The 24,001-nt window shown below is 38.3% G+C and overlaps 1 protein-coding gene across 3 annotated transcripts in view; it reads left to right on the top strand.

Moving 5' to 3' along the window:
- The window catches only part of ESR1 (estrogen receptor 1), a 450,285-nt gene that overhangs the window by 187,291 nt on the left and 238,993 nt on the right, over nt 1–24,001 (top strand). For all 3 annotated transcript variants that reach the window (XM_033235045.1, XM_033235047.1, XM_033235046.1), the window contains one exon: nt 3,268–3,458. In XM_033235045.1, coding sequence (XP_033090936.1) covers nt 3,268–3,458 — 191 coding nt within the window. The remainder of the gene's footprint in view (nt 1–3,267; nt 3,459–24,001) is intronic.

The raw sequence follows: 24,001 nt of genomic DNA, 5'->3' as shown, positions 1-24,001 counted from the left end.
CTAAATTAGAAAAAGAAGAGAGTAAGTATTGGAGAGGATATAGAGCAAATAGAAACCTTATGCCTTGTTGATGAGAATGTAAAATGGTGCAGCCACTGTGGGAACACTGGTGGTTCCTCAAAAAATCAAAATGGAATTATCATATGATCCAGTAAGTCTACTTCTGGATATATATCTAAAAGAATTAAAAATCTGGGTCTTGAAGAAATATTTTTATACCCATAGTTATAGCAACATTATTCACAATAGCGAAAAAGTAGAAGCAATCCAGATGTCTATAGATGGATGAATGGATAAAGAGTCTGTGTAGTATATACAGAAAATGGCATATTAGTCACTTCATGGGCCTTCAGGACATTATCCTAATTCAAATATGCCAGACACAAAAAGCAAAAGTAGGGTTCTACTTAATGAGGTATCTAGAATTGCCAAATTCACAGAGAACAAAAGTAGAAGGAGACAGGGGAAGGAGAAAATGGGGAATTACTATTTAATGGGTATGGAGTTTCAGTTTTGTGAAATGAAAGTGTTCTGAAGATTGGTTGCACGATGATGTGAGTATATCTAACACGATTGAATTGATGAACACTTAGACGTGGTTATGATGGTGAATTTTGTGTTATATATATCTTGCCACAATTTAAAAAAATATAGCATTTTATTATGTAGGGCTGAGTGGGAAGATACTTGACACATTGGAACTTCTGGCCATGCGTATTCTGTTGACTCACTCATTCCTTCATTCATTCAACAAACGCATTGAATGCTTGCTATGTGCTGGGCACTGAGCTAGATACAACAATTAATAAGGCTTATAAGACATTGAATCTGTCAATTTCATACTTGCTAAATATCTACTCCCACCCCTAAAGGCACTAAGCTTCTACAGTTAGATATTCATAGCTGCTTCCTACTGACTTGAATCATGCATAAGTTATTAGTAAACAAACAATGAAAAGATTTGAGGTTGATGAGGGTGGGTTCGACAGCATGGTGGTGAAATGGAAAGAGATGGGTAACAGAATACAAACTAGAATTGAAAACTGTGAGCCAGTGCTCTCTAAAGAACATTAAAAAATAAAGAATTCCTATTTGAGGCTGCCAACCTCAGAACTAAGTTATTTAGAACAGAAAAAAATTGGCAAAGTCAGACGTACTCAGCCCAAGGAGCCAATATTTTGTGAATATTATGGCAAATGTAGTTTGAGAACCACTACCACAAAATTGTGAGCCATAATAATGAGTGAGAAGGCAGGGAGAGGTTATATACTATTTGGGCTAAAAGGAAAGATAGGACTTGTGAAGAGAGGACCAGTGAAAGTCGGTGTGGTCTGGGTATTTGGGTGGGGAATGGAAGCAGGAAGCTTGAGCTTCCTTTGCCAAGAGACCCTGGAAGGGCTATCATCAATTGACTTTAGCTCATCTTAGGATTTTCATTTTTTCAAAAATTTTCACAGAAACCTCCACTCCATCTATACTTTCAATGTCTGCTTACCTTTCTTTCTTATACAACTTCAAACACTCTCTCCGTTCATTTAAATATATTGTGGAGTGCCAACTACATACCAGGCACTGTGCTAGGCTCTTATCCCACCTTTATTTGATTGCACATGCCTGCCAAGTCCTGGGCCAATATAACATCTACTCCTATGCCTGGTCAGGTGAGAGATGCAAACTCATCTTCCTCTACTTTCCTTACCTCCTTCCTTCCGCTCTTCTTCAAGTTGTCTTCATTGAGGCAGTTTCTTTTACCTGTGTTTTTAATCCCAATTCCTCTAGTTTCCTTCTTGGCTTTATTCTTTTATCTTCTTCTTTGTGCTTTCAACCATTCCCTTTCTCCTGGCCCATGCCCTTCAGTCTACACAAGGCCTTCTCAAGTCTCTTCATTCTAAACAATTCATTTTATTGGGTCTTACATTCTTCAGCTGCCACCCTATCTGTATCTTTCCTATTCTCCAAGTTCTCAGAGGAATGCCTTCCCTCATTTTCATCTCCTTACATTCCATCTGCTGGATTTTGGCTTGTGCCTGTATCTGTCTAAGGAAACTCCTTGCTAAGAGTCTGCTTTGTCAGGTCTGAATTCACTTAACCAGTCTTTGCTTTGTTGGACTTCTCTGTCCTATTTGCCATCCTTGATCATCCTCTCCGTAAAGTTTTCTACTTTCTTAAAGCATTTTACTTTCTTATTTTCTTGGTTTTCCTAGAATCTCCTTATTGTTCATTTTCAGCTTCCTTTCTGTGTTCTTCTGATTGTCTATCTTTCTACATTTTTTTTAGCTTTCTACTTTCTTAAAGCATTTTACTTCCTTATTTTCTTGGTTTTCCTAGAATTTTCTTACCGTTCATTTTCAGTTTCCTTTCTGTGTTCCTCTGATTGTCTCTCTTTCTACATTTTTTTTTTTTTCTGTATTCCTCTGATAGTCACGCAGGCTGAAGTTGGCATGATCGATCATAGCCTACTGCAGCCTCGACATCCTGGGCTCAAGTGACCCTCCCACCTCAGCCTTCCAAGTACCTAGGATTACAGTCGCACGTCACCATTCTCAGCTAATTTTTTTAAAAAGCATTTTTATAGAGGTGGAGTCTTGCTATATTGTGCAGGCTGGGCTCAAACTCCAGGCCTTAAGCAATTCTCCTGCTTTGGCCTCCCAAAGTGCTGGGGTTCCAGGCATGAACCACCATGCTCAGTCTCTACATGTTCCTAAAGAGGAGTTTTGAATATTGAAGAACAGTATTTTCAAATTACAGATTCAAGTTATAAAAACTGATATCCAGGGTTATGTGGCAATGACATAAGAATTTGAATTTTTTTTTTGTGATACGTGTTCCGTGTTGTTCATCAGTTCGCCTGAGTTCCAAATGTCCCAGCCGTTTTATGCTTTGTCTCTGTTTCCGAAAGACCCTGAGTGTGGTCTAGAGTTGGAATGAGTGCGAGTCCCTAATGGTTCTGAAATAATTGTAAATTCCCTCAAAAACATTAAGTCTATTAGAGACCAGCTAATTTCATTTTGTCATTTTTCTAGGTAACATATTCTGGTGCAGGTAGTATGATTTTAAAGCAAGTTTGCAATAAACAATTTCCCCTCAAGGTTAATATAATAGGCAATACCTTTTGTTGCAACAGACGGCAAGAGGTAATGAAAGATTAGCTTACATTATGATTCATTATTTCAAAATGTCAGGATAAAGTGGATCTGCTGCATCTCCCAGAGAGTGCATGTTTTGCTTTTCTAATGTTAATGGATTTACTGTTTTTTTCCCCCCCAGGCCAAATTCAGATAATCGACGCCAGGGTGGCAGAGAGAGATTGGCCAGTACCAATGACAAGGGAAGTATGGCTATGGAATCTGCCAAGGAGACTCGCTACTGTGCAGTGTGCAATGACTATGCTTCAGGCTACCATTATGGAGTCTGGTCCTGTGAGGGCTGCAAGGCCTTCTTCAAGAGAAGTATTCAAGGTAATAGTGTGTTGAAAACGACTTCTATTTTTGATCCTATGAGCAGATCCTAAGAGCCAAAGCGACTGAGGAAGGAAGACATAGAGTCAGCCATTTGTACAGAACACGAATCCCTAGTAGGTCCACTAGTATCTTTGGTGGAAACGTGGAGAAGAGACAGGATCTCAGGAGAAGGAGTTGACACATGCCAGGGCAGCTGAGGCTGAGTAATTCTGCTTCCTTCTTTTGGAAAAACTCAAACAGTCTTGAGCAACTCTACAGAGGAATTCCACTAGCTGGATCTCTGAGGAAAAAAGAAATGTCTGTGCCCTGATTGGGGAATGCCAGATGGACATTCGTGTTTGGTAGGCAACTTGGCCTATATGATCTGGTATATGCTGTTAATTGTCCATGCATAATTATCTCTCTACTTTGGCCTTGTCCAGGCAAATATTCTGTTTTGTTCTAGTTTGGCTTGTTCTCCCCTTCCTCTCTTCCATCTCTTTCTTGTCTCAGTGGATGATAGGACATTTTGCTATGAGCTGACTCAGTGCCTGGTGTCTTGTAATGGGGGAGATATCATCTCTACCAAACAGTTATTAAATATCTACCTGTAGCATTTCATTTTCCTGCTTGCCTCCAACCTTTTCTTGTCTATAGTTTACCAATTGTAGCTAATATACTGTCAGCTATACATTATTTCTACTCCAGAAGTGTCTCTATTATTGCATTATAATAGGATACCCTGGGGAAACACTAATCATTTTTACTGCCTAAAATATCTATGCTAAATATCTTTTATCTGACAGGAACAGAGATCTGACAGCAGCTTAGGCTAACCGAATTCATTTTTTATCTTAAGTGTGGGCCATTTTTCTCTCTTCTTATTCTTTACATTTTCAGCTTAAGTGAAGGTTAGTATATAAACACTAAGAATATTTCTGATGGAGTTTTCATGTGATTCCTTCTATAAAAACCCAGATTTAAGTAACTTGTTGAAAACCAGAGTCCGCTAAGTTAATAAGCATTGATCAAAGAAGTTATTCTTACGGACTTTTTGTGATAGCTCTTTCCTACCCTGATATGGGATGAAAGCTGGGGGATGGTACATAATATTTATTTTTCTTTCCATTGCCAGTGGGACTTTTTTTTTTTTTTTTAAAGCTGTTCATATCTTGATCGAGTAGCATGTGAGGTCAACATGGTCTATTTTAAAAGCATTTTCTTTGACACATTGCTTTTAACATCTTTTAGAACTCTGCTGTAAGACACATGAACTTTTTGGTTGGTATTTTTATAAAATTAATGATATTCTCAATAGTAATCTTTGTGTGTGTATGTATATATATAAATTCTAAATGTAAGTTAATATATTTATTACTATTTTTCTAAACATAAATAAATAAATAAATAATATATGCACACAGTCTATTTACTTCTATTAGGTGATGTTATTTTAATTCAGAAAAAATGACATTATATTTTGATTTAGCTTAGTATAAGCCCTTAGAGGTCTTTTGACAACTCTCTTAATTTGTGGTTTTACTGTTCATTTGATTTTATATAATCTAAACTACCATTGTTTTTACCAAGCATTTAATTTGGCAGTGAAAGAGCATCTGACAGAGGTATGGTTAGTAGATAGATCTAACTGCACAATTGGATGGATTGATCTGAGACTGTTTCCTCATCAGTAAAAATGATTTGGAGCAGTGGTTGGCAAAGTTTTTCTGTAAAGAGCCAGATAATAATTATTTTAGGCTTTACAAGGGCTATACAGTCTCTGTTGCAGCTACTTAACTGGATTATAGCCTGTAAGGGAACCTGTAAACACATGGAAGTGATTATGTGCTAATAAAACTTTATTTATCAAAATAGGTAACAGACCAGCCCTGGCCCATGGCTGGTCCCTGATTTTAATGTTTATTTTTCTGACCTAAATACCTTTATTTATGAAAGAGAATAGGGGATTTTTAAATCTAAAGTTTTGATTATTCACGTTTTACTGAGAACTTACTCTATACCTGATTAGATGTTCTGAGAGAAATAAAAAAAGTGTGAGACATAATCCATAATCCCACAAAATTTAGAATTTATTTAGGAAATTGATTTGGGGAAGTAAATGTACTTGTTCTCATGATACAATCAGAAAGTACGTCGGTATTGATAAAGTCCTACCTGTATGACAAAGATAAGGAAAGCAATAGAGGGATGTAAGAAATGAAAATATCAGTTATAAATTAAAATTATTAAGATTGAAAGTGGAAATGATCTTCCTCCGAGAAACAATGGGAATACTCTCACAATTTTTTTGCATCGTTTTTATTCAGCATTTAAGATAAAATTATATAAATTCCCATAAATTTAGTATTTTCTCTAAACACTAAGAACAGAAAAAAACAGAAGGAAAATATATTTATAAAAATCAATAAATATAATGTGGATATTTCATTGGTATGGCATTATCTCAAGTTCAAATATGTTGAAAAATTTCTGCTTACTCTTTCATAGTTAAAAACAAATATCTCGGCTGGCTTGGTGGCTCAGGCTTGTAATCCCAGCACTTTGGGAGGCTGCGGTGAGCAGATCACAAGGTCAAGAGATCAAGACCATCCTGGCCAACATGGTGAAATCCCATCTCTACTAAAAATACAAAAATTAGCTGAGCGTGGTGGTGCACACCTGTAGTCCCAGCTACTTGGGAGGCTGAGGCAGGATAATTGCTTGAACCTGGGAGGCAGAAGTTGCAGTGAGCCAAGATCGTACCACTGCACTCCAGTCTGGTGACAGAGTGAGACTCCGTCTCAAAAAACAAACAAAACAACAACAACAACAACAACAACAAACTCTTATCTCCATCTTGTATACACAGACCAGCTAGTAGAATTTTACTGAAACTTTAGCATATAAAAATGCAATTCCCACTTGGTTTCAGAAACTTCTTATGTCATAGTGTGAAGTCACTTATCTTAGGTTTTTAAAATGGAATGAATGTTGAGTCCAAAGTTCTGGAAGAAGTCTAAAAAGAAGGCAGACTTATTAACTTTTAGATATAGGGAGGAAACTTAAAACCATTCAGTTCTTCATTCATTCATTTATTCATTGACTAGCATTACTAGCAAAGCCCTGTGCAAGACACTGGAAATGCAATGATAGAAAAACCTGGTCCCTACCCTCATAAAACTGGTGAAGTAAAGGGGGATACAGACTAATAAACCAGCAATTAGATGATGGTGCCAAGATAGAGGTGAAGGCAGCGTCTTATAGGATCCAAACTCCACTCAGTCCTGGTGGTTGTTGAGTCTGGCTCTCAGAGGTTTCCTGATTAAATCTGAAGGGTGAGTCAAGGGAGCATGGTGAAGAAGGAGGGAATGCATGTTCAGCCATGTGAATGAGTCCATGAGTGAAGACCAGGAGGAAAGGCAGAGCATGGGGAATTCTTTGCATAAAAATTAACATAATTAATGTACTGTTAAACAAAGACATTTCTGGGCCATGGATTTAATCCTAGACTGTGTAAAAACCAAGTAATTGATTTCCTTTATACTTTAAAAGCATTTCCATGTATTTGATTTGTTTGTGTGTATAAAAGGGAAATACCAGAGCGAGTTTAAGGGTTTCTAGTTCTGCTTTCTCATCATAGTCTTGATAACTTGGATCTAAAAAGTTTTTGCTGAAATTGTCTGTGACTCTTTATAAATCACACTGCCCCTCAAACACATTTAAGGATGGTGAAGGGTCTGACACGTAGGTGGGAAGTTCTGAAGATGCCGCAGCTCTCCCTGTTTTCCTTGTTACTTAAGAAGAGAGCTAGAAATGAGTGTACATCAGATTATTCTCGTGTTCTAAGTGTTTTGGTTGAAGAGGTAAAGTGTTTGGCTTGAAAGCATACAAATTTTCATCCACTATTTAGTGTACGAACTTGATTACTTAAGAGATTGAGTAATGGCCTCCAGTGAAATGCATTCTTTTTAAAAAGCAAAGTGAAGGATGCTATTTAAGTCAGAAGGGGCGAAATTGGATATTTTATGAATTTATTAATCATTGCAGGCAGAGAAGTAGTGTTCCTTAAGATGTGCTTTAGACAGAGTCTCTGGGATGGGTTATGTAAGCAGATCTGGTTGTAGCTTCAGCAGCCAGATACTACCTTTGAGTATTATTTCAAGGAAAAAGGACTCCACTGAGCTCACTGCTTCTCGTTCATTATTATTTCAGAAGGTTGTGTAGCACAGAGGGGGCTCAGGCCTACCTATATACCACTAGCTATGTTGCCATTTTATATTATTTTTATAAGGTGCCAACAGAAGCTGCTCATCAGATCAGACAGACATGGCCCAGGCAGGTGTTGACTTACAGGTGATCTTTGGCCAGGAAGACATGGTATCAGGGTAGAGTCTGGTTATGGGTCAGTGCAGCGGGGGCCTTAGGTCCTACAAGTATAACTGAGAGCCTGATCCACCAGGCCTTAGAAAGCTTCAGGGTGAGACAGTCCAGCACCCTGGATAGCTCCTTTAACAGCTGCGGCGGGTAAGCAGGCACTTATTTGCTAAAGAACTCGCCCATTTGGCTGGCTTCATCTGCTTTGCAGAGCTCTGTTAAAAGAGATCTTAGTTCTTTTGGGCTTGGGGACTCACTCTTGTTCACTCAGAGTGGATTAGTTCTTACATTTATTTTCACATTTGTGTCCGGTCACCTTCTGGCTTGATGTGTGCCCCTATGTCTGGAAAAGGTTAGAGAACGGGCTAGAAGTGGAGGCTGCCCTTCCATTACGTAACTGTTTTATCTTTTCAGAGCTACAATTGGGATCCTAACCCTTTGGCCTCTGTATTTCCACACTTGCTCTTCTACAATTCAGTTTCCATACAACAGCAGGAGAGAGATTTTAGATATATTAATCCGATCCTATGGTCTGGAGTTTACAGCTCTCAGTGTAAATCTTACTCTCGAGAGAAAAATTTTCCTTCTGCAGCTGGAAACATTTGACATATTCTCACTCCTGTTCCTTCTCCCCTATTCACTGTACTCCAGGCACACTGGCTTTTCTTTTTTTTTCTTCTTTGCTTGGAATACCCAGATCTTTACTTGGCTGGTTTCTTGTTGTTCAGACTCTGCCCAAAGTCACTTTCTCAGAGAGGCCTTCTCCAATTACCCTTCCATGAATAGTACTACTCTTACTTCTCTTTATGGCTCTCAAATTCTTTTGAAGTTTTCCTATTTATTCATTTGTTTGATTATTGTCTGTCTGCATTAGGTACCACGCAAACTTGGACGTAAACTCAGTGACAGCTGATTTCTGGTCAGAATTGTTTGTTGCTCTAGTTCCAGTGCTTTTAGTCATGTTGGGCACATCCCTACTAAATAGTAGAATATGGCAAAGGGTCAAAATCATGATAGATGGCCAGGCGTGGTGGCTATGCCTGTAATCCCAACACTTTGGGAGGCCGAGCTGGGTGGACTATGAGGTCAGGAGTTCAAGAGCAGCCTGACCAACATGGTGAAACCTTGTCTCTACTAAAACTACAAAAACTAGACAGGTGTGATGGCATGCGCCTGTAATCCTAGCCACTCAGGAGGCTGAGGCAGGAAAATTGCTTGAACCCGGGAGGCAGCAGTTGCAGTGAGCCAAGATCGTGCTACTGCACTCCAGCCTGGGCGACAGAGTGAGACTTGACTTCATCTCAAAATAATAATATAATAATAATAATAATAATAGATAAAAACTGCTGGAGGCTCTCAGAGAAGGAAGAAATGTCAGTGGGTTAGGCTGGTAAGAGAAGTGTTAATGCAAGTGGTACATTTGATATAAGCATGCAAATAAATAGTAGTTTGGAAGAGAATTCCAGAAATGTGAAATAGTGTTGAGAAATTGAGTAAGCCAGCCTTGAGAGAACACATGGCTTGTTGTCCTCTCCTTCTGTTTCGCTCTTCAGCTCTCTAAAGTGGGCATTTTCCAGGGTCCTGTCTTCAATCAAGCTGAGATCCTTCTTTTTCCACCTTCATCCTTCTTTTTCCACCTTGTTTCCTAGGGAATCATATATATATGTATACACACACACACACATATATGTGTCTGATACAGGCTGAATTGTGTCTCCCAGAAAGATATGTGGAAGTCTTAACCCTCAGTGCCTCAGAATGTGACCCTATTTGGAAATAACATCATTCCAGGTATAATTAAGATGAAGTTATACTGTGGTGTAACCTAGAGTATACTTCCAGTATATACTTCAGTATATGGGCCCTTAATCTAATGTGACTGATATCCTTAGAATAATAAGAAAATTTGGACACAGACACGGAGAAGAGAATGTCATATGATGACAGAGAGAGAGAGAGAGATAGGAGAGAGAGGAGAGAGAGAGAGAGGAGAGAGAGCGGGAGGGAGAGAGAGAGAGAGGAGAGAGAAGAGAAACACCAAAGATTGCTTGTGCCTAGGAAACTAATATAATAACATAATATTTGGGGCCTCAAGTGTTACAGCTGCACCAATATCTCCCAAACCTTGCTCCTGACTCCTGCCCCAGCCTGATTTCTCAGTGACTCCCCTGTGTTTCCCTCTGCCACCAGCCCCTCCTTCTGCCTGCTGTATGTATCAGTTCCCTCGCCACTCCCTCTGGCATCCATACTTCAAACCAGGGAGTTAGTTATTTCCATAGTTTCTTATTGCAGCCTCTGCCTCTGACATTTCCAGAGCTCTTGCATAGCTCTGTTGAGTCTATCTCTTAAATGCATTTTCATCCACTTACCATTGCTGAGTTAGCTGCATTACCTTTCACCAGGATGTTTGCAATAATTTATTGTTTCCATTTGCCTTCTCCTTCATCTAAGCCATTTGCTTATTTCTTTTTTCTTCTTGCGAGACATTCTGCACATTGCCACTCTATTAGTGATCATAAAGCAAATCACTGATCATGTCAATACTCGGTACAAGATCGTTTAATGACCTCCATAGCCCATGGAATGATCCTTAAACAAGTGTTCAAGGACTGCCACAATCTTGTTCCAGCCTATTTTTCTAGTCATTTTAAAGTCACTGTTTCTACTTCTGAAATAGGCACTCCAGACACACTGAATTACTTGTTCTTCTACAAATATGATGGTTCCATTTCTTTGCTGGGAATTTCTTTCCAGATTTACCTGTGAAAATTCTTCTAATCCTAATCAAAAGCAACTGCTGTTAAACCTCTGAAGATAATGCAGAAGTTCTCTCTCTCCTGGGACCTCAGTATTACTTTATTCCATTATATTGCATATATTTGATTGTCCATGTTCGGTCCCATACTGACTCTAAACTCCTTAAAGGTAAGGGCCCAATATTCTCAGAGTCACTCAATAAATAAATAAAAGACTAAATGGAAATTAGGATCAGTTTGTGTGCTTTGGCAACATGAAAACATTATACTTTTTCAACATGGAAGAGGAATGATGTCTTCCTGCAATAAATGTCTTTAATGCAGATTAATCTAGCAGAGGCATATAGGAGGGACCAGAGAAGGGAGAGAATCAATGTATGAAGACCAATTTGGCTGATATTCAACTAGCTTAGATGTACTAAAAATCTGGACTTTTTGGTATTTGTGAAATGGAAAAAAGGGGAATAGAATAAAGGATATTATAATGAAAGGATATACATTGCTTGAAGATGATTAAATATGGGTTATCCAGGAGAGAAAGGAGTTAAAGAGGTTCAGACATAGACTGAATGAGCTGAGAAATGAATGACTTGGACACAAAGAGGAAGACCAGTCATCGGGCGGTAGGATAAGTTCAATTCTAGACATGCGCATTTGAGACGATAGCTGGATGTCCAGATGGAATTATCCAGCAGCCACAGAAACAGAATCAGCAGCAATCTGCAGATATTCCAGGGGTGGGGATTTGAATTAATTTCCTCAATTAATTTTAAAGAAACTTGATGAAAAGAATGGTCTGAATACTTCTTGAAGGTTGCACATTATTAATAATGGAGAAGTAACTAAAACCTTCCTCTTGATTTTCATAATAATATAAGCGTTCCCTGAGTCTTACCAAACCTTGTAGGAAACACTCTTATTATAAAAAGTGTATGTGCAAGGACCTTTCTAAACAAGAAAATCATAAATTAGTCCTACAGTGCCAAATGCTGCTCTCTGGGAGCCTGCAATTTAGAAAGAACATGCTGCTACCAGCACATTAAGCTGTACAAATAGTAAACTGCAGAAACAAATACAAGCATTTTTATGATGTCCAAACAAGAACCAAGTGGGGTTTTTGTTTTTTTTGGTTTTTTTTTTTTTTTTTTTTTACAGATTATTTATACTGTGGGAGTTCATAGCCTCCTTTTCTGACCCAGAGCTTGCTTAATCCTTCCCTTATTTCTACTTACATTTTTTACTGTCCATCATGTGTTAACATACATATTGTGCAATAGAAATGACTATGGAGGCTGAGGGCAGCAAAGTTTTAGTGTGTACACATATGAACTCTCATGTAATTTTCAAGTGAAAGCCTTTGCAATGAAACTTTTTAAAAGAAAGGCATGGCCAGGCACAGTGGCTCACGCCTGTAATCCCAGCACTTTGGGAGGCCGAGGCAGGCAGATCACGAGGTCAAGAGACTGAGACCATCCTGGCCAACATGATGAAATCCTGTCTCTACTAAAAATACAAAAATTAGCTAGGCGTGGTGGTGCACACCTGTAGTCCCAGCTACTCAGGAGGCGGAGGCGGGAGAATCGCTTGAACCTGGGAGGTAGAGGTTGTAGTGAGCCGAGATTGCACCAGTGCACTCCAGCCTGGCGACAGAGCGAGACTCGTCTCAAAAAAAAAAAAAAAAAAAAAAAAAAGAAAGAGCGAGCGAGAAGGAAGGAAAGAAAGAAAGGCATTAACTCCAGGTATTGGTAAATTTGCTTGGTGTTTGGCTCCTATTTCTCATCAGAGAAATAGAAAGACACACCATGAAAGTCAAGGCCTGAAAACCTCATTCCATGTGAGAATGACATCCCCATTACCAGTGTTAAGTGCTTGTTAGTGGTTAATGCGATGCTGCGAAACTTAGATGTGTTTGTGCACACATGCACGCATGCATTTGAAGAAGAGCTCAGAAGAGTTAAATCATGGCCTTTCAACCTGTGAAATGACGGTAGTTCTTCTTTTTTTCCTTTCCCTTTGGCCAAAGTAATCTTTATCTTGGAGATAATTAAGACAAAAATGCCTCTGACAAATAAAATCAGTATAGAATCCCTATTTCTTGGCAGCTTTTGTGGACACTGCTGAAGCTTTCAGAGGTCTTGAAAAACCATGGCAACAAATGCCTTTTGAAGGGTAAGCAAAGGTTCCAAATGTTTTTAATCGCTGGTGTTTTTTATGCTACCACTTCAAGCATTCTTCTTCATTTTTTGTTCATCTGATCGAAATTAAATTTCCAATTTCCCTACTAAGTGGCTCTGTCCTGGTTATGCCACTGACTATTTCCATTAAAGTTACAGTAGAGTTTGTGCCTACATATGGTTGTTAAGCTCATCAACAGTTCCATTAGAAAGCTTCATTTATCAGTGGCAATAATTTCCCATAAAAATTATAGAAAGGTTTTAATGGGCACATTTTCAAAAGGCATCAACTAGTCCTCAAAATTATGTGCTGACATTGTTCTTACAATGGTGGTTCATGGCCTAATTCCACCAAACTTCTCTCTTCTCCGTAAAGAACTGCTGTCAGTAGCTTTATATCCTTTTAAAGAGAAAGGCCTGTATCTCTGATACTCATTGAGAGAAATGAGTATTTTAGAAGTAGGTTGCTAATGATAAGCTATATACTACACTATTTCAGAACTATATAGGTTATCTTGTAACCTGCTTGCCTGGCTATTTGGCTGAAAAATAACAACATGTAAGGAAAATCTATTTCATAAATCTGTCATTTACTTTGTAAAACTTGTTCTGGCTACTCTGTTAATTTTCCACTCGTGTGGGTTAGAGAGCAGATTTGATTTTTTTTTTTTTAAGTGAAAGATATGCCTTACTTGAGAAAAGAATATAGTGGGGAAAGCACTTCTATTATTTTCCTCATGTTTCCATTTTCCTTTAGCGGAAATAAAAAGACATTTCAGTTTTTCAGTTGCTAAGAAATGAAGGAACAAAAGAAAAAACAGCTTAATTATTAAATTACAATTTATTTCTTTAATAAGCACTTGTTCTCTCTGTTTTCCTTCAGAAAGAGTATGTGGATTTTCAATTTTATCCAAATAAGCATCATCTTTCTCTGATTAGTGTGGCAGTTTCAAAATCATGTATTAGGAAGTACAGAGTGAATGGGTAGAGAATTTCTTAATTATCACCCAAGGGTGGGTGGCTAGATTATGTTTATAAGTAAGAACTTTTATATTAAGTGCAATGATTGAAAAGAATGGCTGCATCACTTTAGGGCATTTCATTAAGTGCTGTGCACAATATTTTTCCTTATGCATCATAAAAGATAAATTATAGTTCATAAAATAGTATAAATTCCTAATTATTTTATGCTTTTGACACCTCAGAGTTACTAATAAGGGATTTTTGTTTTAAAATGATATTTATTTATTTATTTAGAGACGTAGTCTTGCTCTGTTGCCCAGGTTGGAGTGCAGTGTTGTGATCTTGGCTCATTGCAATCTCTGCCTCCCAGGTTCAAGTGCTTCTCCTGCCTCAGCCTCCAGGGTAGCTGGGACCACAGGCATAGGCCACCACACCCAACTAATTTTTGTATTTTTAGTGGAGATGAGGTTTCACCGTGTTGGCCACACTAGTCTTGAACTCCTGACTTCAAATGGTCCTCCCGCCTCGACCTACCAAAGTGCTGGGATTACAGGCATGAGCCACTGTGCCTGGCTCGTTTTAAAGTAATTTAAAAGTATATTTTGCCACCATCATTAACTAGTTAAGCCGTGATGGTATATTATAATCACCATGGAGATGGTTTTTCTCTTTATTTTATTTTGTTTGTTTTCTGATTGCTAGCATGCTGATTACTCTTCCTATTCTACAAGTGCCTGCAGACCAGCCCCATTTTTGCCCTCTTCACTTCGTTTTTCATTTCTCTCTGTTTCACTCTTCATAGCATATTTGTACTCTGTACATATCTAGAGACCTCCCTTTGAAGTTTGTCACATTCTTTTCCCTAGAGAGGGTTAACTTGTTGCACTCAGAGACTTACATTTAAAATAAAATGTAGCAGATATGTATTGAATGACTATTTTATTTTAGCTCTAGGAGAACTGCCAAGATATATCATCCATAGACCCTGAAATCCAACCAAGGGTTCTGCTCATACACAAGGTGAAAGGTTGTGATAATGCACATTAAACCATAGAAGAGTTAAATTCAGCACTACAAGTGATCCCTCAAAGGGGTATTTCAGAAAAAAATGGTGTGTGTTCAGAGGCAAGAGAAGGCAGAATGCTCTAGATTAAACACAAAGACTTTAGGGAGGAGGTGGTTTAAACAGATACCTTTCCACAGAACCATGAAGAGAGTTCTACTTAATTATAAGTGGGCTGTGATTCGTCATTAGTCATCGCATGCTCAATTCTGCATGTGTAATAACTGTGTATTTTTATGGCAAATCGCAATTACTTTTGCACCAACCTAATAGAATAGTGTGGGTTTAAAAAAACTATTTGTAATATATTCAAACATATTTCTTATATATATCTGTTTCATCATCATTAGCAGTAAATCTGTTTTGTATCCAGAGATTGAATAATATTTTGTTTCTAGGATGTGAGTAATGAACTATTTTAACTTATTTTTGAAGTTTGACATGGGAGTGATATTAATAAAATCTAAAGATGCTCCTAAAGAGCAGCAATAGACAATGTAGCTATTATAGAGGTAAGTGTATTTGATTTTTTTATTATGATATGAAGGAAAACAACTAGTCCCAAGCTACAATTTATTTAGGTAGGCTTAGCTTATATGCCATAATTTTTATGTCTCCAACTTTCTTGATTTTCTTCCTCTGGCTTTACTTCTATGAGATATTTATGAAAGGATGTTTTTAAAAATGCCTAGAGACTTTTGCTCCTAAGAGTTGACATAAACTTTTCCACAACATGAACAATTAGTAGATGATAAACTTAGATACACTCTTGAATTTTTAAAATCGTGGCAGTAAAACTGATCTCAGAGAAGGAAGAAAATTCTTTGGCCAGCCTTTATCAATTATATACAGCATGTTTTAAAGATTTCAGTTCCTCTCTCCTTCTTTCTCCCTATATAATACTTTTTCTTAAGGTTGGTACTATTGATGCACTTGGTGTAAACACATGAGATAATAGCAAAATATGAATCTAGGTCCCAGCAATGGGCTTCTTTCACTCTGCCACCTGTTCTGACTACATTTCTCCTGACTTTCTGTAAATCCTGGGGAGGAGCTGGAAGAGCAAGGTGTGTGCTAGCATAACTTCGGGGATGAAGTACCCTTCTTTTTTTTCTGATTTTGTTCCCATATCTCCTTACTGAACACGTAAGGGCATCAGCGTCAGACTTCCTGATTGAAGATATATTTGGCCCTACTATGAAGGGCTCTGGGTAACATTTATCACTTATAAAGTGCTTTTTTGGTGGCTACTTTGTTTCTGAATATAAGGCAGGATAAAAGTTTGATTCAAGAGTTTCTTGTAAACGCTTTGTGTGTGTGTGTGTGTTCATATATAGCTGCACACGTACGTAAGTCTGTACGTAAGTACAGTCCACCACCCATGTTTGTGGGTTCGACACCCATGGATTCAACCGACTGCAAATCAAAAATATTTGGAAAAAATGGATGGTAGTGTCTGTACTGAACATATACAGAGTTTTTCCTTGTCATTATTCCCTAAGCAATGGAACAACTATTTACATAGAATTGACATTGTATTAGGTATTATAAGTAACCTAGACATGTTTTAAACTGTATGGGAGGATGTGCGTAGGTTATATGAGAATATTATGCCATTTTATATAAGTGACATCTATGGATTTTGGTATCTGGGGAGTCTTGGAACAAATCCCGCACAGATCCTGAGGGGCCATTGTATATATTCATAAACACACACACACACACACACACACACACACCAATGTGTATGTACTTTTTTTCTTTTCTTAAATTTGAGACCAAGTCTCGCTCTGTCGCCCAGGCTGGAGTGCAGTGGCGCAACCTTGGCTCACCAGCATGTCCGCCTCTGGGTTCAAGTGATTCCCCTGCTTCAGCCTCCAAAGTAGCTGGGATTACAGGCCACCATGCCTGGCTAATTTTTGTAGTTTTAGTAGAGGCAGGGTTTCACCGTGTTGGCCAGGCTAGTCTCGAACTCCTGACCTCAAGTAATCTGCCCACCTGGGTCTCCCAAACTGCTGGGATTACAGATGTAAGCCACCACACCCAGTTGTAATGTGTGTAGACTTTTGAAATATGTACTACAAAATATTAGCAGTGACTATCTCTGAATGATAGGATTATGGATAAAGTTTGTTCTTTTTGTGTATCTATATTTTTATTTTTCCATAGTAAACATCTTTTACTTATGTAATAAAAACTTTATTTTAAAAATCCATGCTGAAATTGATTAATTATATACTAACATTTGTTTTACTCTTCCCTCAGTACAGAAAGATTGTTCTATATTTACCAAATCTTTACACTTTATTTGCAAATTATTTTTACTGTTTATAAGATATCAAATTTGCACTGAAGTTCAGCTTTCATTCATTACCCATGAGCCCAAGTGAAATTGTGTCAGGTGGACATTAGGTAGCTGAGGCCAGTACAATATTATTCCTCTAGGTTGTTGAGAAATCATAGCAGAGGAAAGCCTGTGTTGATAATAGAGCACCACCAGGAATCTAGGTCTTTACAGCTGCTGACCTGACCAGCAAGGGTAAAATATTTCAGTCATGCAGCCAGTGATTATTAACCCTAGCTATATATTCCGGAGAGGAAGAGCTAGGCTTCTTGGGTTGCGATCAATCATTGATTGCAGTTGCACATATATTGGCCATGAGATCTACACACATGTGAAGAGCATGCTACACACATAGACTAGATACACTGACTCATGAGCCTGGGAACAGTGCCTGACCCTCACTTTCATTGTTTCAGTGTGTCCTGACCCACTATCCTGCCTCTGGATCCTTTCCTGTTTTTTTTTTGTTGTTGTGAATTAAAATAGTACTTTCCATTGCTTCATTTTTTTTCCCCCTAAGGAGTTTAGCTTTGTTTAATTAGAAACAAGACCACAATCGTTACTGGTCTGGTGCAATCTTGTTTAGGACTCCTCTTTTGCTTAAAACTGTAACTGGATTAGGGATCACTATGATTTAGAGTGTGCAGTATGAAGTTTTTAAATACTTAATAGTATATTTGAAATGAAAAGTGTAGAAATTAAAGACTGAATCATATGCTAAGGAATAACAGAGGAGACTGATTTGCTTCTGTAAGATTTAGTAGAGGCTGTTCCCTTCTTTATAAGTGGCGTTGTTTCAGTTACCAGTTAAGGGGGGTGAACTGTTATACAAAGGCTGTGGGTAAGGTTACAGTAGTATTCTTCTAAGAAAAACGACAGGAGTAGTCACTGTGCAGCTACCTGCTTTGTACCTGCCACTATGGCAGTAGATATGGAAGGGTCAGAAAAACAGGGCTTCGTGTTCTTTAACTTTTCCTTTTTCCTTTCTTTCACCTATTTTTTTCAACTTTCATGTCTTATATGCAAGACAGCATGCCTATTCTTTACCTTCAATGTATTTTTGAATTTTTAATCCAGAACATATTTTGTCACAATTTGTAAAATGTAGCCGATAAAAATGATTATTACATGAGAACTTGCTTTACAAATTATAGATCAAATTTTTATACAAATTATTATATCAAAATACAAAAATAGTTATGATTTGTCTGTTTAGTCTTAGAAAAATTATTTTATGTATTAGTTAGGGCTTTTAGTTTTGAGTGAGCAACATCCAATTCAAACTAGCTTTGGGTAGAGGTGGGGGTAAAAGAAAAGGAATGGATTTCAGTGAAAGGTTTACTTGGGTGTGTTGGCTAACTGCAAACATGGTGGGGAGCAACCAGACCTCAGTGATCACAGACCCAGGGACTCAGACCCTGTGAGGACCTTAGCCTTACCGCCACTCTTCTCCATGTGTCAGCTTCGCGTTCTCTGTCTGCAAATATGCATTTTCCCTAAGGTGGGAAGCAGAGCTGGCAATAGCTGCCAGGGTTTACTTCCTGTGGCATTCTTCCAGTTAGCAAATATTAGGGAAGGACTCTGCTTGGCCCAGCTTTGGGACACACCTCTGGACCAATGAGCTGTTCTCAGGAGGCAGTAACATGTACAGAGGTGATCCCTGGGGCTCGCCCTGTGAAATCATTGTGAGCCAATCATTACCTCCCTCCCCAACATTGGTGTCTACTATGTTTCATGTCTCTGAACTTCCGTTTCCTCAGTTGTGAATGGCACCCTGGTTCCTACCTTGCTGGATTGATGTAGTGATTAGAGTTCATGCTTAACCTACAGTAGGTGCTCTGTAAAGAGTCATTGGCATCATTACCTCCTGTTGGCTCTATCCCATTCCCTGTAGATATCTTTCTGCTTTGAGACTAAGCAGAGAGAATAATTTAACATTTAATTATTGTGCTTCTAAATCCACTTTTACCTCTTCGTTTTTACTTTTTATTTTTTAATTATTTAAAAGATAAAATTGTATATATTTAAGGCATACAAGATATTTTGATACACATATTTGTAGTGAAATGATTACTGCAATCAAGCTAATTAACCTATCAATCTCCTCACATGCTTATCATTTTGGGGGGCATGGAGTGAGAGCACCTGAAATCTCTCTTAGCAAATTTCCAGTGTATAATACAGTATTGTTAAACATAGTCATCATGTTGTACATTAGATTTCTAGACTTGTTCATGCTACGTAACTGCAAGTTTGTACCCTTTGACCAATATCTCTCCATTTTCTCCACTATTCCATGCCTGAAATTGTGTGATATAGACATATAATGTGTGTTATATATATATAGTGTGATACATACACATATAAATTGTGTGATATATATGTGTGTATATATACACACACATGCGCACATGTACATATGTATATACATGCATACATACACAAGGGGGTATTATTCAGCTTTGAAAAAGGAGATCCTGCCATTTGCAACAACATGGATGAACCTGGATGACATTATATTAAGTGGAACAAACTGGACACAAAATAAACATGTCCCTTACTTCTTAGACACAAATTCTTTCTCATAGCCAGCACCCGATAATAGGGCCAAGTGTTTTGCATGATTTGCAATTGACTGTATAAATGTAGCATAGCTGGTTATATGCTGTGTTACCAGTTCTGCTATAAAATCTAAAGAAGAGATCAGAACATTTAAAAACTTCCCTGTGGATTTCTACCTCTTACCTAAGCTTTGTTCTTCTTTTGTTTTTAAACCTTAGGAACACCAAGCTTAGAGGTCCTGTATCCTTGGGCTCAAATATACAGTTTCTGAGCTATAGGGAGATTCAGAAAATTCCTGGAATGAATTTTCTATATTATCTTTGATTACCACATTGCCCATTTTTGTGTTTTTAACTGGCCTTCCCTGACTTAAAATATACTTTAAAAAATAACAAAGGTGATGTTTAATTTGCACAGTATGGAATTAAAGGTAAACAACTTTAAGTTAAATTTGGTTGGATGTATCAATTATTAAAATATCCTTTCCCTATGGCTGCGTAAGTCTGCATCGTCCGTTCAGCCTGCCATGTCTGTTTCCATGAGAACAGTCCCAAGGACTGGAACCCTGCTTCCAAACAAGCCGAGCATTTTGTAGTAAATTTTAAAAAGCTAAATTTCATAATAACCTTTATAATTGCTACTTCAAAATGGAGTTTGGAATGGCACCAAATTATTAATCAGTAGAAGGAGAATAGATTGCAAAAAGGTAATTATATCAAATTGAACACTTCTTGAAATATATTCTGTTAAATAAAATAGAGTTCCTCTTCCCTGTTCTCATTTGTAAGCAATGAGGACAATTCAGGTAACATGAATCGTGAATCAGAGTACTTTTCTGTTCTGCAGATTGGCTTAATCGTTTTGGGCTCACTTCAAACTGTAGATGAGCATTGTCCTTTAACTTCCTGAGCAGCAGAGGCAACCACGTTCACGGTAAAGCCCAGAAGTGAGTTGTTCATCTGGGTTAGAGTCTCAGGAAGAGGCCTGTTATGACTTTCCCACATTCCTGGACAGTTTAGACTGTAATTCTTGGTTGTTTAAAAAGGTGTTTGAATGTATTTTGTTCAGAGGCTTGAGTAAATGACTGTTATTCTTACTTTTTTTTTTTTGCCTGCTTTTTCCAGCATTAGAATAGTTTTCAGCCCTGACAATTAGCCTTATGCTGACTGGAGGGGATTTTTTGCATAAGACCAAGTGTTTTGCATGATTTACAATGGACTGCATAAATGTAGCCTAACAAGTTATAGGATGTGAAGAAAATTACTTAAGGGTAAAAATGGATTGTTTACTGAGAAAATGATGTTATTATAAACTGATTTGAGGGTATTGTGGTTTAGATGCTGTCCTTACGAATTTGAGCTCTGTTGGTTTGGAGATTTAGTATCTAATAATAATGGTTAATGTCTAATGAATACTCGCCCTGCTCCGGGCTCTATGTTACGTGTCCTGGATGCATCATCTTATTTAATCCTCCATAAAATTTGAGGAAGTCAGCATTGTAATTAATCTCACTTTTCAGATGAGGAAACCAAGTTATGTAAGAAACAAAACCAGTGTTGAATCTGACTAGTCGGACTGCAAAGCCTGACTCTTAACCTTTGTGTTCTGTTGCCTTCCCCAAGGAAAAGGAGTGCTTCCAGAAAGGCCATTAGAAGTGAGGAGTGTCACCTCATCATAGTTGGCTCCTCGTCCCACCAAGTTAACAGGCATCAGATGGGGGCCACAGAGTTGGCTGGGGTTAGTTCTGATTGCCAAGGGGAAACGGGGCTGTTACCATGCAATGGATAGATGCTAGGATGCTCCTGTATGTCTCCTTATATCCTACCAGGTGTAGGATGAAGGTTAAGGATGACTCCATCCTCTATTTGGAGAGGAGACCAAGGCCCTGTAGGAATAAAGGTTTGGGTGAGCTAAAAGCCAAGGGCAATCGGCCCAGTTTGGGGAGGAGAGTCATAAATACATTTGTGACTGATCGGACCAGAAACAGAGACTGCAGTGTTCATCTGCAGTTTGGGTACCTGCTGCTTGTTCTTTGCTTGGGTATATGAAGACTGAAAACACAGTTCACACTTAGCCTTTTTCCTATTCTGTGTGAAAGAACTGTGGTAACTTTTTCTCGCTTAACAAGGTTCTAGTGGTGAAGTTCATTGCTTAGTCTGTGAATTGTAGGGGAATAACCACAGGATGGGAAGGTAGCAGAACGAGGAAATAAAGAAGGTTGTAGATGCTGGGTTGGTGTTGGCTTGAAATTTTTTAAGTATGCAGTTCTTCTTTATGGATTATTAACAAAAACAGCAAATGCATACACAAGGTTAAATGTTAAGCAGTACAACATTGTACATGATGAAAGTTTAAAGTCTTTCTCTGGTCTCGTTCAAAAGTCTACAGTCCCTTTCTCAATAGGTAAACACTATTAACAATTTCTTCTGAAAATTACATATGTACACACACACACACACACCACACATAGATATTTTGTTAACATACATTGCCTTATGCTTCACACATTATTCTGTGCCTAGCTTTTCTCATCGAATGATGTATATTGGAGATCTTCACATATAAGTACATATTGGTCTCATTCATTTTTAATGGCTGTATATTAGTCCATAGTAAGGAGTAATAATACCTGTTATTGGCGCAAAATTTTGCAGTTGACAGAGGGTTTGCATATGTTGTTTCATTGGGTTATATAGCAGTCATCAATGGACATATCAGGAATCCCAGAAGGGTAACCTGGGCATCACCCAGGATCGCATAGAGCTTGGAAATCCAACAACTAACATTCCCTAAACAGGCCCATATTCCTGCAACTTAGTGCAGCCGCCACAACATTTAGGTAAACTCTTTGAAAGCAGTAAAAAGATCACCAATCTGGAACATCAAGAAGCCAGACAACAAGGAGACTTAGACCTCAGGAGAGTGAGAAAAGAGAATAATTGAAGTTTAGAACTGAATAGTCACGAACAAACAACAGATACATCTCTTTCCTTTCACCGATGAGGACCTGGGTGTGCCCTGCAGGCCTTAAGTAGCATGTTTAGGACACACAGCTGGATCGTTTTCTTTCCTGAGGCTAGCTCTGGAGAGGGGAGGAAATGGAGATGCTAGATTTACCGGGCTCTCTTTTCTCATCAGCTAGAGTGGGATGTGGATGGAATGCAGCCAAACACCAAGGGTGAGAAGCCAAACACCCTTGAGAAATGAGAACTCTGCTTTCTGATGTGGGACACATCCCATCTGAGATAACTCTCCTGCCAGCGTAGTATGACCACTGCGACTCGAGCTGTCTGGGTGCCCAGGTGGTATAGACCTTAAAACCACTCTTGTTTTTGTTTACTGAACATCTAATATTCACACAGTTCTTTGTCTGAGTGCAAGGCCAAAACAGCAAATAATGAAGAAGCTGTGCCCAACCAGAAGAACTATAAAATGCACCAGATTTTCTATGCTAGTTTGGGTTAAATTTACATGCAAGTATATATAGAGCATTTCTTCTTATGCGTAGATTGTATTTGTTCATCAAACAAACCTGTAAAGGTTTTATTCATTCATTTATTTTGGTTTGTTAGGAGAAATTGTTCTTTAAACTAAGAAAGTAGACTAGTAGTTATTTCTTTTTTTTTCTTATTATACTTTAAGTTCTGGGATACATGTGCAGAATGTGCAGGTTTGTTACATAGGTATACACGTGCCATGGTGGTTTGCTGCACCCATCAACCTGTCATCTAAATTAGGTATTTCTCCTAATGCTATCCCTCCCCAGCCCCCCACCCCCTGACAGGCCCCAGTGTGTGATGTTCCCCTCCCTGTGTCCATATGTTCTCATTGTTCAACTCCTACTTATGAGTGAGAACATGCGGTGTTTGGTTTTCTGTTCCTGTGTTAGTTTGCTGAGAATGATGGTTTCCAGCTTCATCCATGTCCCTATAAAGAACATGATTACATCCTTTTTTATGGCTGCATAGTATTCCATGGTGTATATGAGCCACATTTTCTTTATCCAGTCTATCATTGATGGGCATTTGGGTTGGTTCCAAGTCTTTGCTATTGTGAGTAGTGCTGCAATAAACATACGTGTGCGTGTGCCTTTAGAGTAGAATGATTTATAATCCTTTGGGTATATACCCAGTAATGGGATTGCTGGGTCAAATACTACAAGGCTACAGTAACCAAAAAGCTTGGTACTGGTACCAAAACAGATATATAGACCATTGGAACAGAACAGAGGCCTCAGAAATAATGCCAAACATCTACAACACTCTGATCTTTGACAAACATGACAAAACAAGCAATGGGGAAAGGATTCCCTATTTAATAAACGG

The sequence above is a fragment of the Trachypithecus francoisi genome, unplaced genomic scaffold (assembly GCF_009764315.1).
Source record: "Trachypithecus francoisi isolate TF-2019V2 unplaced genomic scaffold, Tfra_2.0 Lachesis_group15, whole genome shotgun sequence".
NCBI classification, from domain to species: domain Eukaryota; kingdom Metazoa; phylum Chordata; class Mammalia; order Primates; family Cercopithecidae; genus Trachypithecus; species Trachypithecus francoisi.
This window is presented reverse-complemented; position numbering and strand designations above follow the sequence as displayed.